General features: G+C 39.5%; 1 protein-coding gene across 2 annotated transcripts in view; it reads left to right on the top strand.

Moving 5' to 3' along the window:
- Positions 1-14,174, top strand: part of GALNT7 (polypeptide N-acetylgalactosaminyltransferase 7) — a 69,841-nt gene that overhangs the window by 21,825 nt on the left and 33,842 nt on the right. For both annotated transcript variants that reach the window (XM_062493623.1, XM_062493624.1), the window contains exon 2: positions 9,779-10,224. In XM_062493623.1, the coding sequence (XP_062349607.1) occupies positions 9,779-10,224 (446 nt within the window). The remainder of the gene's footprint in view (positions 1-9,778; positions 10,225-14,174) is intronic.

The following is a 14,174-nucleotide window of genomic DNA, read 5'->3' as shown; positions in this document are numbered from 1 at the left end:
AGGGTTTAACTTCCTAGGCAGCAAGTGTTGGCCTTTCTGTGCGTGGATGCAACTTGATATCTCCTGAGACTTGATGTGAAGAGTGGCTTCAGGAAAAGAAGGAAAACTGAAATTGATGGGGTCTTTAGTGTCTCTGCTCTCAAGACTAGATCAGAAACTAGACTTTATATTGGAAAGCTGGGTCAGAGTCTGATGGGCTTTGCTTACCTAGAACAGATTTTCTCTGGTACTGCAGTAGAACTCTACCCCAGGGCTTGTTGCTCTCCTTCTCTTAGGCCTCTTCATGGGGCTTGGCTGTTATCATAACAGCATTCTGAACAACTAAAATACAATAAAATGTCAAATGGCTAGATTTAGCATGAAATAACTCAACTGGCATACAAATTAGTTTGGGGTTTTTTTGAATTTGTGTGGAGTTTCATCTATGGTGTAGTAACCCATATGGTGTATTTGAGGGTAAATATAACTAACAGGTGCTTTTTTGTTGGCTTGGAGATCTGAGTCACTGCAGTCTCTGTTTAAGAATGAATTAATGTGGGTGATACTCTACAAAAGTTTGAATTTGAAATACCATGCTAAATACATGCTAATGACAAAGTTGGCTGCAGTATGTAGAAATGTACTTTTGTTGGGCAGAGAAAGAAGGAAGGTTATGGATATTTGAAAACCTGTTGGTGGCAGATTGTTCTACAGTCACTGGGTCAGCTGGTGGTTTATTAGATCAATCTTAAGTGATTAACCTAAACTGACTTACCTTGTAGGATGTACAGTATTTGTCTCTCCTCAATTTGTGTCGAGAGCCAGGATCAGTGCAGGCAGGTCTCTGTTTCCTCGAGGACCTCTTGGATACAACAAAGAAAGCCATTTAATTAGCCAGGAGCAAAAACACACCTGAAAAGATGCAGTGTGTAGGGAGATATTTGCTTTTGTGCTTCTTTATGTTCTGTCCTACTTGATCAAGGCTAGGTTGGATGGAGCTTTAAGCAACCTGGTCTGGTAGAAGTTGCCTATGGCAAGGGGGTTGCAAATGAGAGATCTTTCAGGTTCCTTCCAACCCAAGCCATTCTGTGTTTCTCTGATTAATTCTTCTTCTGAAAATGTTGATTGGTCTAGTTGTAATAAACTTGCAATAAATTCTTGCTATTCTGAGTTTAAAGTTTTTCTGTCATCTTTAGTGTGCTGACTGTAAGGAGAGGATTTAAGAAGCTTTGAATCATACTTCTGTCTTATCAAGGGTCCTCTAACAACTTTTTTGTTACTCTGCAGCAAGCTGCTACAGATACAGTTTTGTGTTCTTTTTATTGCACAGGTTACTAGTGTCAATATGTTCTCATTTCTAGAGCATGGGAGAGACTAAAATACATTCCCTTAGGTAATGCAGCAGCTTCATTTATGATTCAGTTTAAGAATATTTCTGTTACTTGGAAGTGATTGTAATCTTAATGATGAGAGACTATTTTGCTTCCTTAAAAGCTAGCCTTAAGTTAGAAAATCAAGGACAGATTTATTTGATATCTGTTTATTCATGTATTTATCTGAGACTTTCTGTTTCAGATCTCATTAATTACTATCCAGATTACATGGTACTCTCCATAGCCACAAGGAGAGGTACTTTGAAAGGTACAAAGAGAGTAAGTTTAGATCAGATATTAGAAAAAATCTTACCTGTGAAGGTGGTGAGACACTGGAACAGGTTGTCCAGGGAAGTTGTGGACACTCCATCCCTGGAGGTATTCAAGGCCACGTTGGATGTAGTTCTAGGCAGACTGGTCTAGTGGAAAATGCCCCTGCCCATGGTGGGGGATTGGAACTAGGTGGTCTTCAAGGTCTTCTTTCAACCGAAGCCATTCTATAAGTCTGTGGTTGCTTGTGGTTAAGTCTGCAAAGTTATTGGGCATAAGTGGGGTCTTTGAATGAAATGGATCTCTGTGAAGGCTTCTTTAATACACTGTGACTTTTGAACTACAGATGGGACCAGGGTTAGTGTGACAGGACCAGGAGTGGCAGGATGTGATGTATAAAAGCTAAGTAAGAGTTGGATCTCAAGGAAGGAGGAAGGAGATTTGTAAGTTTAAGAGCTGGTTCAGTATTCCCCAAGTGCTGAGTGCTAGTGAAAAGGAGGACATTAAGACTGCTGTTTTTTACAGAGATTTGTTCTGAAGCACTCAGTGTCTTTATTTTTACTTGCTTTCAGTCAGGCAGAGTCTAATTGTAAAACTGCTTGTCACAGAGGAATTTGAGGGGTACTGCACCTCCCCTAAGGAGGCATCGTGTAAAATAGGTAAGGTACAGGCCATGGTCTATCTGTCATTTTTTGTACTCTTAGATCTCCCTGAAGGTGAGAAAGTGAAGTTTGCAAGTTTTGGGTGACCAATGGCATCCCTTGTAAGAGACTGAATCTGGCACAGAGTACTCTGGCCAGGCCTCTGGGTAGTCTGTGCTTTCAGTGAAGTTATCTGAACTTCCCAAAGTAAAGGAAGTCTGGACCAGAAGAGTATGAGTGTGAAAATTGCATTAGTAGAAAATTCAGACTTCAGGAGAGACATATCTAGCAGTAAGTTCTGGGAGAGTAGTGTCATTGGAAGAGGGAGTGAGGACCAGGGACAGGGGGAAAAGCGGTGCAAGTTGAAAGGGCAGTTGTGGCAGGATTGCATTACTTTGCATGAGTTTTAAATTATATGTGCATAGCAAGACCAGAGAGGATGGCAGATGTATCATTAGCTCCCCTTGCAAATGAAAGATAATATCGTAACAGAACAATTTCATTTAAATGAGATGCTTAGATGGGTATCACACTGACATCCGAGTTTGGATACATCTTTAAACAAGGTGTTCTGCAAGTAAACAGGTGAAACTCAGGATTGATTATGTTCCCTTCTGCTAGGCAAACAACCAGGGAATCAGGTTATTTCCACTGAAAATAAGTATTCTTCCTTTTTCCATAGGATTTGTTATCTGAGGGGTTTCCATAGCTTAATGCCAGTTTCTGTGCTTTGAGAGTGACCTTGTGAAATGCTGTCTGCAGACCGTGGCAGTGTGCAGCATTAGCCTGAAGTCACTGTCCTAGATGAATGCTTCTGCCATGATAAAGTAGATGGTATCCAAGAAGACAGGAAGAGCTAGCTGATCTTTTTGCCCAGAGAACAACCATTAAAAAAATGAAATAGTTGATGAACTAAGCTTTATCTTCCTCTGTGTCTTCCTTGAACTCACAGGTTCAAACACCAGCAGAGATGACCTCAGATGTTAGTGAATATTGTTAGTTTTTAGACTTATTACTAGATAACAAGAGGTTGTTTTTATCCACTAATTGGAATTAGTGATACAGAGGTTCATGTACTGTAATGCAAGTCACACAGAACTTGAATGCTAAATTCTGTCAAACTGCTTCATTACAGCAGAATATTGAGCTGTTACTAAATTCACATCTCTGAAAACAGTTTCTCTTCTTTACTATGTGCCCTTCTTATTTTTGGACATACCACTTTTCCTCAAGCAATGCTCTCCTATCTCAGAAATGTAAATTATAAAACAGAATAAAATTGTTGATCTGACTCCCCACTAAATTGTTCCGCCTTGTCTAGCATATGTAATCTAGGGTCTCAAAAGTACTGCTACTCTTATTCTCTCAGTGGGCTGAGTCAATACTAATGGCTGTGGTCTGCTGATATCTACTGAAAACTCAGTAACTTCTGTACTGTAGATGTACCAGTGATTATCCTGTTCTGCCTATCCCATAGGACATAAGGAATGAGTGGGAAAGGGATTTCACTCAATGCTAATGGCTAGCAGTTTTATTACAGGTATCTATTCCTGAAAATACTTTCCTCTGAAAAAGCTACTTGGGATCTAAAAGAAAAATAACATATTGGATAGAAGATGGTGCAGGACAATGAGTAGTGTATCGCATCAATCAGCTTGATAAATGCTCTTAAATCTATAAAACAGGTGAAGGAGGAAGTTACCCTACTTCTTTTTTTTAATTAAGTTTCAAAAAAAAACCCTAAGAAATAAAAAACAACCCACAAGGTTTTATTTGCCATTCCTCAGATCTAGGTGGAAGTACAAAACACACCAATATAAAAGTACTGCTCAATACTCATTTCTCCAAAGCTGCTTGTGGCCATTGCACCTCATTTACACTTCAATGTTACATATTTTTCCGTGAGTAGAATATACTTGTGTATATGTGTGTGTATATTTATATATATATATACACACACACAGACCCCCACATATATACATAAATATGCATATAGTGTAATGTTTGCTTGTTTATATAATCAAAATTCTTTTTAGTTGTTTGGACTTTGTGATTCATAAGTGGCTTCTGACCAAGTTTCACACTGAAGACTCCAAAAAAATAGCATATATGGTTGTTGTCTTGTAGGATTAGATTATTTGCTCTTTGGAGATGCCATCATAGATAGCAGTGTGTTTGTGGTACAAAGCTGTACAGTCGTAGTAGTTCTGTGTGCCAAAATTTATTCCAGGATGGTAGATATGAATTGGTCTTGTTTAAAACGGTTCTGTTTCCTCTAGGATATTTAAGGGGGCAGAAATCTACTATGGAGAGGTAGCACTTACTGCATAATAGATTTTTGTATTGTCAGTGTATGTCCCGGTTGAGGGCAACTGTGAACATAAAAATAAAACTTACAGATTTATATTTTCCTGAAACTGCTGTTGACAAACACCATCAACAGCGTGGTTTCTCACTTGGGTTGCACAAAGCATTCAATGGAGGGATTTAGCAGTCTGTTAGCTTTACAAACAATGCATTTCTAAACTTAAAAAGTTTTCTCTAACTTACTGTCAAATTGTATTTATCTGTGTTTCTGCAGTTCTCATAAATGATCTGTTCTAATTTTCCACAAGTTTTAAAAGTCACTGTAGGAGCTACTGAGCATGTAAGTATGCATTCCATCACCTTTGGAGTGCCTCTGAAATACACTGAGAGGAGTCATAGCAGGATAGAGGCTGTTTTGCCCAGGCACCGTGGCAGCAAATGGCCCTTTAAAGCCAGATGGCTTGAATGTCATTGCTCATATCTGTCACAAGAACTCTTATGGTCTAACTTGAGCCTTAATTTGGCTCAACAGAGTCGTCTTGTGACAAGATTGTTTGATGGAAGGTTTAGCAAAATATGATTTAGAAGCAGTGCTGCATGTGGAGCTTAAAACAGACTTTTTGTGCAAAAAACTTGTAGTGATTGAAAAGGCTTTATTTTAACTTATTTTTTTAAGTGATAGCAGAATTGCCATAGATCTTTATCCTCGTTTGAGAAGCTGGGTGTGCTTTGGTCTGAAGCTGGTCCTGCAGCAGGTAGAATTTCTAATTGCTCAAATGGAGTGTACTGTGGTGAGGCTGAATGGTGTGAAGTCTTATGGGATGGAACCCTTTGGGAGTCAGACAACTGTGTTGAGGGAATCATTGCTTATTTTATTTGCTCTGAAGTTCCCAAATGAAAATTCTGAAGCAAATCCACTTTTCTAAAATCTTTTCTTTTCAGACATTATTTCATAGAGGGTTTTAGGGAGTTGCCAGTCTTGAACTAGTTACTGAAGAAAAGCAGATTATGCAACTTTCACATTGGCAGTTTTATTGCCAGTTACAACTCCAGCCCTCCTACCAGATGACTGATCTTGCAGCCTTATTAAGACCTCTCACTGCCTTTCCTTATACTTTGTGTAATTTATAGGCATGTTTTCGAAGGGAAACAGTTATGTTTTCTATACCTTCAACTGCATTCCTGTCTTTCATAATAAGGCACCTAATTTGTGAAGTAAAATGACAGTGAATAACCTCTTTTAATTTACAAATCAGGTAGCGGCTGTATTTATATCACATCACTGTTTCGGGAACACCCATTGCAGTTACTCATACATATTTCCCTAAGGACTGAAAAAAACATTCAGAAATTAAAGAGGTATGCACTAAAGTGGATCTAGAAAGCTGGCAGGAAAACCTAGGTCCAACCTTATGGGAAAAAGTAATGATGTGTGGAAAAAAAGTTCTTCTGTATTGTGTCCTTTATATAAAGATGTAATGAGATTTTGTTGGTTTTGTTATTTGTCTTCTTTTGCTTCTCTCCCCTCATTTCTGGCAACCTAGAAGTGCTGTATTCAGATGTATGTTGTGCTCACTTCTTCTGAGCCCTCCCTTCACTTTGCTGTTACCATCTCTTTCAAAGCTTTTAAAATAATTTTCAGACCATCTTGTTTTGCCACTTTAGAAAGGTTGTTGTTTATCTCTTTTTATATGCATGCCTTCCAGTTTAACTGTTGTTGTATGACTACTTTTACCTGTGCCAAACTTGTAATCAGTGAGGAACACAGATTAAAAATTCTTTCAGTTTTTTTGGTATGTCATTAATTTAGTCTTTTGCTTTTAAATGGAGTATGGGTTATAACTCGTAAAAGAGAGAGGAAGCCCTAGAAGTTCCTGACTAAGGCATTGTGGTTTTAAATGATGACTGAAGTAGTTCTTTGATTGTGGTTTGACTTCGCTTTTTTTCCAAACGGTATCTGGAAAATTCTTGTCTCATTTATCTGTGGAAAAATAACCATGCACTTAAACACTGCTAGTTCATCTTCTATTTTATTTTTTTTTTACATCCATAAAATGCTGATATTTAGTTAATGTTCTTCATAGCATCCCATATGATTGCTGTGTTTTAGATTTGTGTCCAGGGGTAGTGAGGAAGGATTGAACAGCTGTGTCATGCTGAGCTGCTTGCAGAGGTTAACCCACAACAAATGCTTTCTATTTTACTTGTCCTCTGTGCATAGATATTGGAGGAATGGGGGTCGATGAGTGTGTCTGTGTGTTTGTGTATAATTTCCTTGTTTTAGGAAGTATTTTTCCAGGCCAGCAAATATGGAATATATTTAGTGCGTAGAAGGGAACTACAGATAAATGCATTATAATGCAAATTGTGCATAACAGTTATAATGAGGCTAAATGTAATAAAGTATAAGTCATAGTTCTGACAGCAGCAAAATAAACAGATTTCTTTCAGAAGAGTTATGCTCCAGTCAAAGAATTGGCGAAGTGGAAGCTCATAACTGTTTTATAGGTAATGGAAGTGGAATGAAAGGTTATTTAATTCCACACAAGTCAGGGGAATAAGAAATTCCTGTCTGATTGAGACTGATGATCCAGCATGGTGACTGCGTGCAGCAGTGTGCAAACCTGGCTACTTCCATGCTGCCTTCTCTTTGGACTCTTACAGCATTTACAGCTGTTTAATTCAAATTTTCAGAAGGTTTCTCGCAGCCCTTTTACAGACCCCCTCTGGACCTGTCATCCATCACAGTAAACAGTGGGTTTCCATTGGGTTTATCCATGACTTTCATGACTTTTTAAACATCAGTTGTATACCCCTCAGCCATCACATCTCCAAACTGCAGGGTCTTGGAGATGAAAGATGAGTGGCCTTTCTGGTCTTTCATCTCAAGATACCTTTTTAGCTTCTCCTTGATTTTGGTTACCCTACTCCGCACTTTTTCCAACTCCTGTTGAGATGTGGAGACCAGAAATAAATACTACTGAATACATGAATGCATCGAATTTTATGTAGTCAAAATTATGCTCTCTTTAAGCATCCTTCCTGATGATGCTGACTGTTTTGTTGGCTTTTATAGCTGCCTCCGCACTCAGAGCAGGAATTAGATGTGAACTGAGAGCTCAGCAGTGTTCTGACAGTCTAGTGGCAAAGCCTTCCTTTTGATTTCTAGGGTAAGTGTGAGATGATGCTCTCTTCCAAAGTCCTCTCAGGGCTTTATTTAGATCCATGACAGCCTTCGACTTTCTTGCAAAATATGCCTTTTCACATGCCCTTAAACTTCCCTTTCCTAACACTGGCTTTTGAAAAAAGTCCTGAAAAAAATGATGATGGAAGAGCAGAATAATGTTATACTTTTGCATGTTGTATACCCTCCCTGTACAAACTGTAACAGAGAACTCAGAAAGTTTCTTAAATAAACTCCTTATTTTGAATTGGAACCTATCCCATTGTTACCATGTTAACCTAGAAATATTATATACTGTATTTTTCTTAATTTCTGAAGGTTTTTTTATGCAGAATGATGTGAAGAAAATAATGTAATGTAGTAGGAAATATTATGTGGTTTAATTGAACATGGACATGAGTCAGCATTGTACCCTTGTTGCAGTAAAGGCAGAGTGCATAATGGGTGGATGCCCTAGAATGCCTTAGCTGTCTGGAACTCTGTTTGGTTTCTCCTCTCACACTGCCCCAGCACAGGAGAGATGTTCACAGATGCAGAGGACCTAGCAAAAACCTGCTAGGGAAGCTGGGTTTGGCTAGAAAAAGTCTAATGGGGAATCTTAATTGCATCTTCTCACCCTAAAACGTGAAGTCGCAGAGCAAATGGAAATAAAATCTTCTGAGGGTTGCAGACTGAAAGGACAAGATGCAATGTGAGAAACTTCTACTGAGGTATGAGGGGAAAAAAACCTTTGCTGGGTCAAGCAACTGGAACAGGTTGTCCCAAGAAACTGGACAAAGGAGTGTGACTGGACAGGCCTCAGAAACCCCATCTCACTGTGAACCTGCCTTCAGCAGGTTTGAATGGGTGACATCCTCCTAATCTCAAAATTTTGTTTGATTCTGAGAAGTTGCTAAAAATGCATGTTGTTTCCTGCAGATTTCTGAATAATCTAACATTTGTCCTGCTTACAAATAAACAACTTTAGCAGGATATCTGAACCTTCAGCAGCATTTCCCTGTCATACTCTTGGAAAGTAGTACTGGAAAAAGTTGTGACTGTGTGTTTTGGAGTGCTTTCATGGGTGGTGCTGTTGTATTCTGGAGATTTCACAGTCAGACACTTTCTGCCTAGTGTCTTCCAAACTCACCCACCCTTGTCCTAACCCTCACTGATCACTGAAAATGCTGAGCAGTTTTCAAAATGCCAGCCCTCCTTCTCAGTGAGAACTTCAAATCTCTTGGTGTGGAGAGAGGGAGGAGCACAGTAAAATTGTTTTAAACAAGGCTGCAGGAGGTGCCAGTGGCCGTGGCAGTTCTCTTCAGCCTCAGCACTGCCTCCCCAGGCAGGTCTGCCATGTCTGTGCTGCTGATCTCATTTCTGCCTGCTGTCCTCAGTGCCATCAGTGTCACCCCCCAGCTGTAAATAAGCTGTTGCAGCAGAGGGAGGAGTTTGGTGGGAGTGAGCTGGGGGACAGGAGTGTGGTTGGAGGGCAGGGATGATATTTGGCAGCTGCCACAGGTGAGTGTGCCATTACTCTTAGATACAGCACTCTTTGCCAGCTGAGGATGTTTTTAGCCACCACTGAGACCCTGCTGAGGTCTGAGCCGTAGAAATCTCAGGAACACCCCTTGTCCAACAGTGGGACCAAGGATGCCATGTTGTGGGCTGTGGCACTGTTTGCCTCCATGTCACCTCCTTCATAAATTGCTCTGTCAGTGCCCCTTGCACATCTGTTTGAACTACAGCTCAAACTACATTCAGGTGAACATGTCCTACATGGGTATTTGGTCTTTGGGAATGCTTTGGGTGTTCGGTCATTTCCAGGACCAACTCACCAAGGTAAGTCTGGACAACAGCTGGTGATGTCCTTCAGCAGTCAGTAGCTTTAGTAAAAAGTGTTCATTGAGCCCCTCAACAGAGAAATCTTGATACTTGCTCAACATATGTTTAGTACCAGCTCTTAGTGCATTATGCTACTGGATGTAAATAAATAAAGGATTATCAATTTATATGGTCTGCTGTTTCTCTGTGTCTGTATACAGGATGACAAAGAAGCCAACAGACCCCTGCCAAACAAAGGACTAGGAAATGAGAAGTTCAAACCTGTGGTACCTTGGCCTCATGTTGAAGGTGTGGAAGTGGACTTGGAATCCATTCGAAGGAAAAATAAGGCCAAAAATGAACTAAATCATCATGGTGTTGATAACAAGCAGCAAAATATCATCCAGAGGCAGTATCTCACATTTAAACCTCAGACATTTGTATACTCAGATCCTGTGTTACGACCTGGAGTCCTTGGCAATTTTGAGCCCAAAGAGCCTGAGCCTCATGGAGTTGTTGGTGGCCCTGGAGAGGAAGCAAAGCCGTATGTTTTGGGACCAGATTACAAAGAATCAGTTCAAGCCAGCATTAAAGAATTTGGGTTTAATATGGTGGCAAGTGATATGATCTCATTAGATCGGAGCGTTAATGACTTGCGTCAAGAAGAGTAAGCAAACCTTTTGTTTTCTTTTAGTTCTGTTTTTATGGGATTCAGTTATTTGCTTTTCATATATCTGAATTGATGCTTAAAATAATATTTATTAGGCTACTTAAGGCTTCTTGTACTGAAGGCGTGAGTGCTGTGCTACACCATGTTTGCATATATTCTTCTTAATGCTGTTGCAGTGATTCCTTCCATGAATGCTTAAGCTGTAGTGATTTATCTCTGAAGTCATCTTAGTGTCTAATTGCAAGTATTTGCATGTTCCGTGTCTAGCCATAGTCTTCATTGTCATATATTTTCTTAATCCATAACTTCTTAAGATTTGTCTTCAAGAAGGAAGGATTATCTTTACTAGACATCCCTGCGCTAGTTAGTTTATTCAGTTTTGATTTACCCTGGTGCCTTTAAAATGGAGCATAAATAGAGACCAGAAACAAAGAAATACTGTTCTCTTTAAATAACTCTGCCTAATTACCTTCAGTAACATAAGTATGGATCTACCATAGCAATGGTTGGAATAGTCTTCCAATAGTTTCTCACAGCATTTGCCCTAAAGAGGAAAGCAATCTTAGAAAAAACATTTATGTACCTGCTGAATGGGTGTCTAGTTTGTTGTGGAAAAATTCTGGAAAGTTACTAACATTTGTTCAAGAATTCCCATCAGGTTTACAGTCTATTCTGACTTTTGATATATGTTGAAGCCAATTTTGCTCTCAGGTCAACCTGTGTTTGATATTATTTTCCTTGTTAAATATCAGCTAGGGATAGGTTTCTGAGCAAACTGATTTAATGGTAGGGTATTTTTTAGTAAGTTTTTTGGTTGGGGTTTTGTGGGCAGTGTATGAAGTTAGATAGGATGTTAAGTACTTGGCAGGTTTCACTTCCCTCTCATCCCCAGCAATGCAGCTATGTTGATCCCTGGACTGGGTGCCAGTCTCTGGGCTGCATGTTTCCAGCTGTGGTAAATAATCTGTTGGTGGTTCATAGACTGGTTACTGAGGCTCTGCTCTGGGCTTTTATGGTGGATGTTTTTTTCATTTTGCAAGGTGGGAGAGGACTGGCCAGCTGTGGGTCTGACTCATACCCATGCATGTGCAGCTGCCTGAATTTGCTATGTGGCAAAGCAAAATGAAAGCAAATGAAGCACACAGAGTGCAGCATTTCACTTCCTTCATGCTGTGTTCCTCAGGTGACTTACTAAAGGTTTCCACTTGCTGGCAGTCAGAGGAGAAGACTATGCCTGTCTGCTCTTGGTGGCAAGGAAGTGACAGCTGTCCTGGGGGTTCACTTTGTTTGCTGTGCTCAGAAGTCGATCCTTCATACTAAAGAGATTTTTTTGAAAGGGAAGAAATGTACTTGGGTAACCTGTCTAGGTCAGCATTTCTTTCTAGGAGGTTATTCCCTAGACACAGCTGCTTCTGCTGAAGCATTTCTTCACTCTGTAAGGACAGCAAAGCAGAGGTGGCAACGTGTTACATGCAGGTGGGACTGGGCTGCCTCTGCCTGGGTGAGTTGCTGTATCTTTGGCAGCAGAACTCAAGTACTCCCTCCCCTTCATTTTTACTCAAGGTGAAGAGCATCAGAGAGCATATGGTATCTCTCAAATAGTTCCACACCTGTAACTTCCTGAAGTATTTTTGGCATAATCTCAGAATTTGTCTTCTGTTCTGAAGGACATTAATAAGTAGATATTCCCAAAAAAGATAAAATACTTTGAGGAAGAGGAGGGACAGCCATGAAATGATAAATTTTAGAAACTATTTGCTTTGTGGATGTCAAAGCCAGGAGCTCAAATCAGTTAAGTTTTAGTATTTAATGATTTAATGTTCTAAGCAGCCAAATAAAACAGCATGAAAAAACAATGTGAACAAAATATATCTTTCAGACAACATTATATCCCTTATTTTATGTATTGAATACTTGGGCTGCTTGCAATTGCCTAAGTAGGTTAAAGGTTTATAGCTTCTGCATGTCTCCTGGGAACAGAAGAGAGGGGAAGCAGTGTGGGATTGGCTGATATTGCTGTATGCTTTCAGACTCCCACATGCTCACTTTCCTCCTCACGCCCCAACACTAGAAACAGATGCAGCAAAAGATAGCAGATTACCTATTGGAGGCACCATTTATTTTCCTCCCACTGATCTATTTAAAAAGACATTTATGGCTGGTAAGGCCACTCGACATTGATTTTAATCCTACCAAAGAGCAATATAGTAATTTTGTTGTTGTTGTTGTTAATAGTATCTTGGCATTGCTAATTGAGGAAGATCTTTCTGGTAAAGACTGAATTATTTGTTCATATAATCAGCCCTCTCTTCAGCCTTCTCTTTCCTCAAGTATCAGAATTTTGAAGCACTAGTTATCCTGTGCAGCCAGGTTTGTTCAGTGAAGTATGCCAAATGCTTTCCCAGACTGTGCTAGCAAGAGTGAAATAGTGCTGCAAGAGCTGTCTCTCTCAGCTTAAAAGCCATGTAGCCTCAGGGCTTGTCCCTGCTGGAAGGAGAAGAGGAAAGAAATGCCAATAAAGGGAGATTCAATTCTGCTATGTTTGGATTTGACTTTGTAGTCTGACATGTTGCCAGGATGATTTGCCAGCTGCTTTTATTGATTCAGTAGGAACTTTGCTGGTGATTCTGGATAGTCTCAGCTGCTGTAAAAAACCTTAATTCTTGCTGTATCCCATAGAGAGGAATGACTCTGGATGGTGTGTTGAAGTTTTTTGTCAAGTACATTAGAATATTTCTGTTTTGCCAGTACCACATACTCTAGGCTTATGGATTTTAACCAATATATGTCAGTGTTGATGCCCAGCACTTGTGTTGGCATACAACAAGTCATAAGTTTGGTTAAAAAAAATCAAGAATATATGGGGTTATGTAAAAGTCGGTGTACAAAATTTAGAAGATGGCTCATCTCACTGCAGTCATTCAGCACTCTGCAAGAGGGCCGGGGGAACATAAATTGGATTATGGTAGAGAAATACCTGTTTTCCACCTTATTTCTAGCAGCAGAGAAGTGGAGGAGGCTTACCAGGCCCTGCCTAAACCTCTGTACAGTAGCTGGAAGAAAATTTTTTCTTTAAACTTGGTGATTTTTGCTTCTTTTGGATCTATTTTTATCATCCTGATAGGTGGCAGCTCCCTAATAACAGTCATTTATATTGGGTTTTACATTATCCTTGCTTCCTAGCAGACCTGCAATAAAATTAATATTAGCTTTTGGGAAGAATTATATTAGTTTAATTGCTCCCTGAGGGGTTTTTTTGTTTGTTTGTTTGTTTGTTTTGGGGTTTTTTTTGTTTTGGTTTGGTTTTTTGTTTTTGTTTTGGTTTGGTTTGGTTTGGTTTTTTTTTGTTCGGGAGTATACACAGAGGTAGAGCTGAAGTAAAAGGAGAGTGATAAATTTTCTGGATTACTTTGTATGCAAGATAAATACACCATGCTAAGGAAATAAAAAAGAGATCTAGGTTTGAGAGTGAGTGCTGTCAGGTAACAAGGTGTGTCCTCTCAAAAAAAAAAAAAAAAAAAAAAAAGCCGAGAGATAACTGGAGAGAATTGCTGCTAGGAATAACAAGAATTGAGTTGTTTAACCAGTATAATGATCCACTTGCCCAGAGTATTTTAAAATAAAATTTAAATTTTGAAAATGCATCTATAGTGGGTTTGACAAGTGATTGTTTCCCTTGACAGCTTTAACTCTGGCCAAAATCAGATGCTGATGAGAAAATATACAAGAATGGATAAGCGTCATTCCTGGCAACCAGTGCACTGGGACACTGGAGCCAAAAATTGCAATAGGGTTGTCATGCTTCAGAGACCTCTTTCTGTGCACAGACTTGTCTTTTGAATGCGTTTATAGTCTTGAAATTAATGACATCCTGAGTCAGTGACTGCAGAATGTGGTGCTTGTTTTACCTCTTCTCCTGATACAGATACTGTTATGTGCCTCTGTGA

Source organism: Cinclus cinclus, chromosome 5, assembly GCF_963662255.1.
Source record: "Cinclus cinclus chromosome 5, bCinCin1.1, whole genome shotgun sequence".
In the NCBI taxonomy this organism is placed as follows: Eukaryota; Metazoa; Chordata; class Aves; order Passeriformes; family Cinclidae; genus Cinclus; species Cinclus cinclus.
Note: the sequence above shows the minus strand (reverse complement) of the source record. Positions and strands in the feature narration are given on the sequence as shown.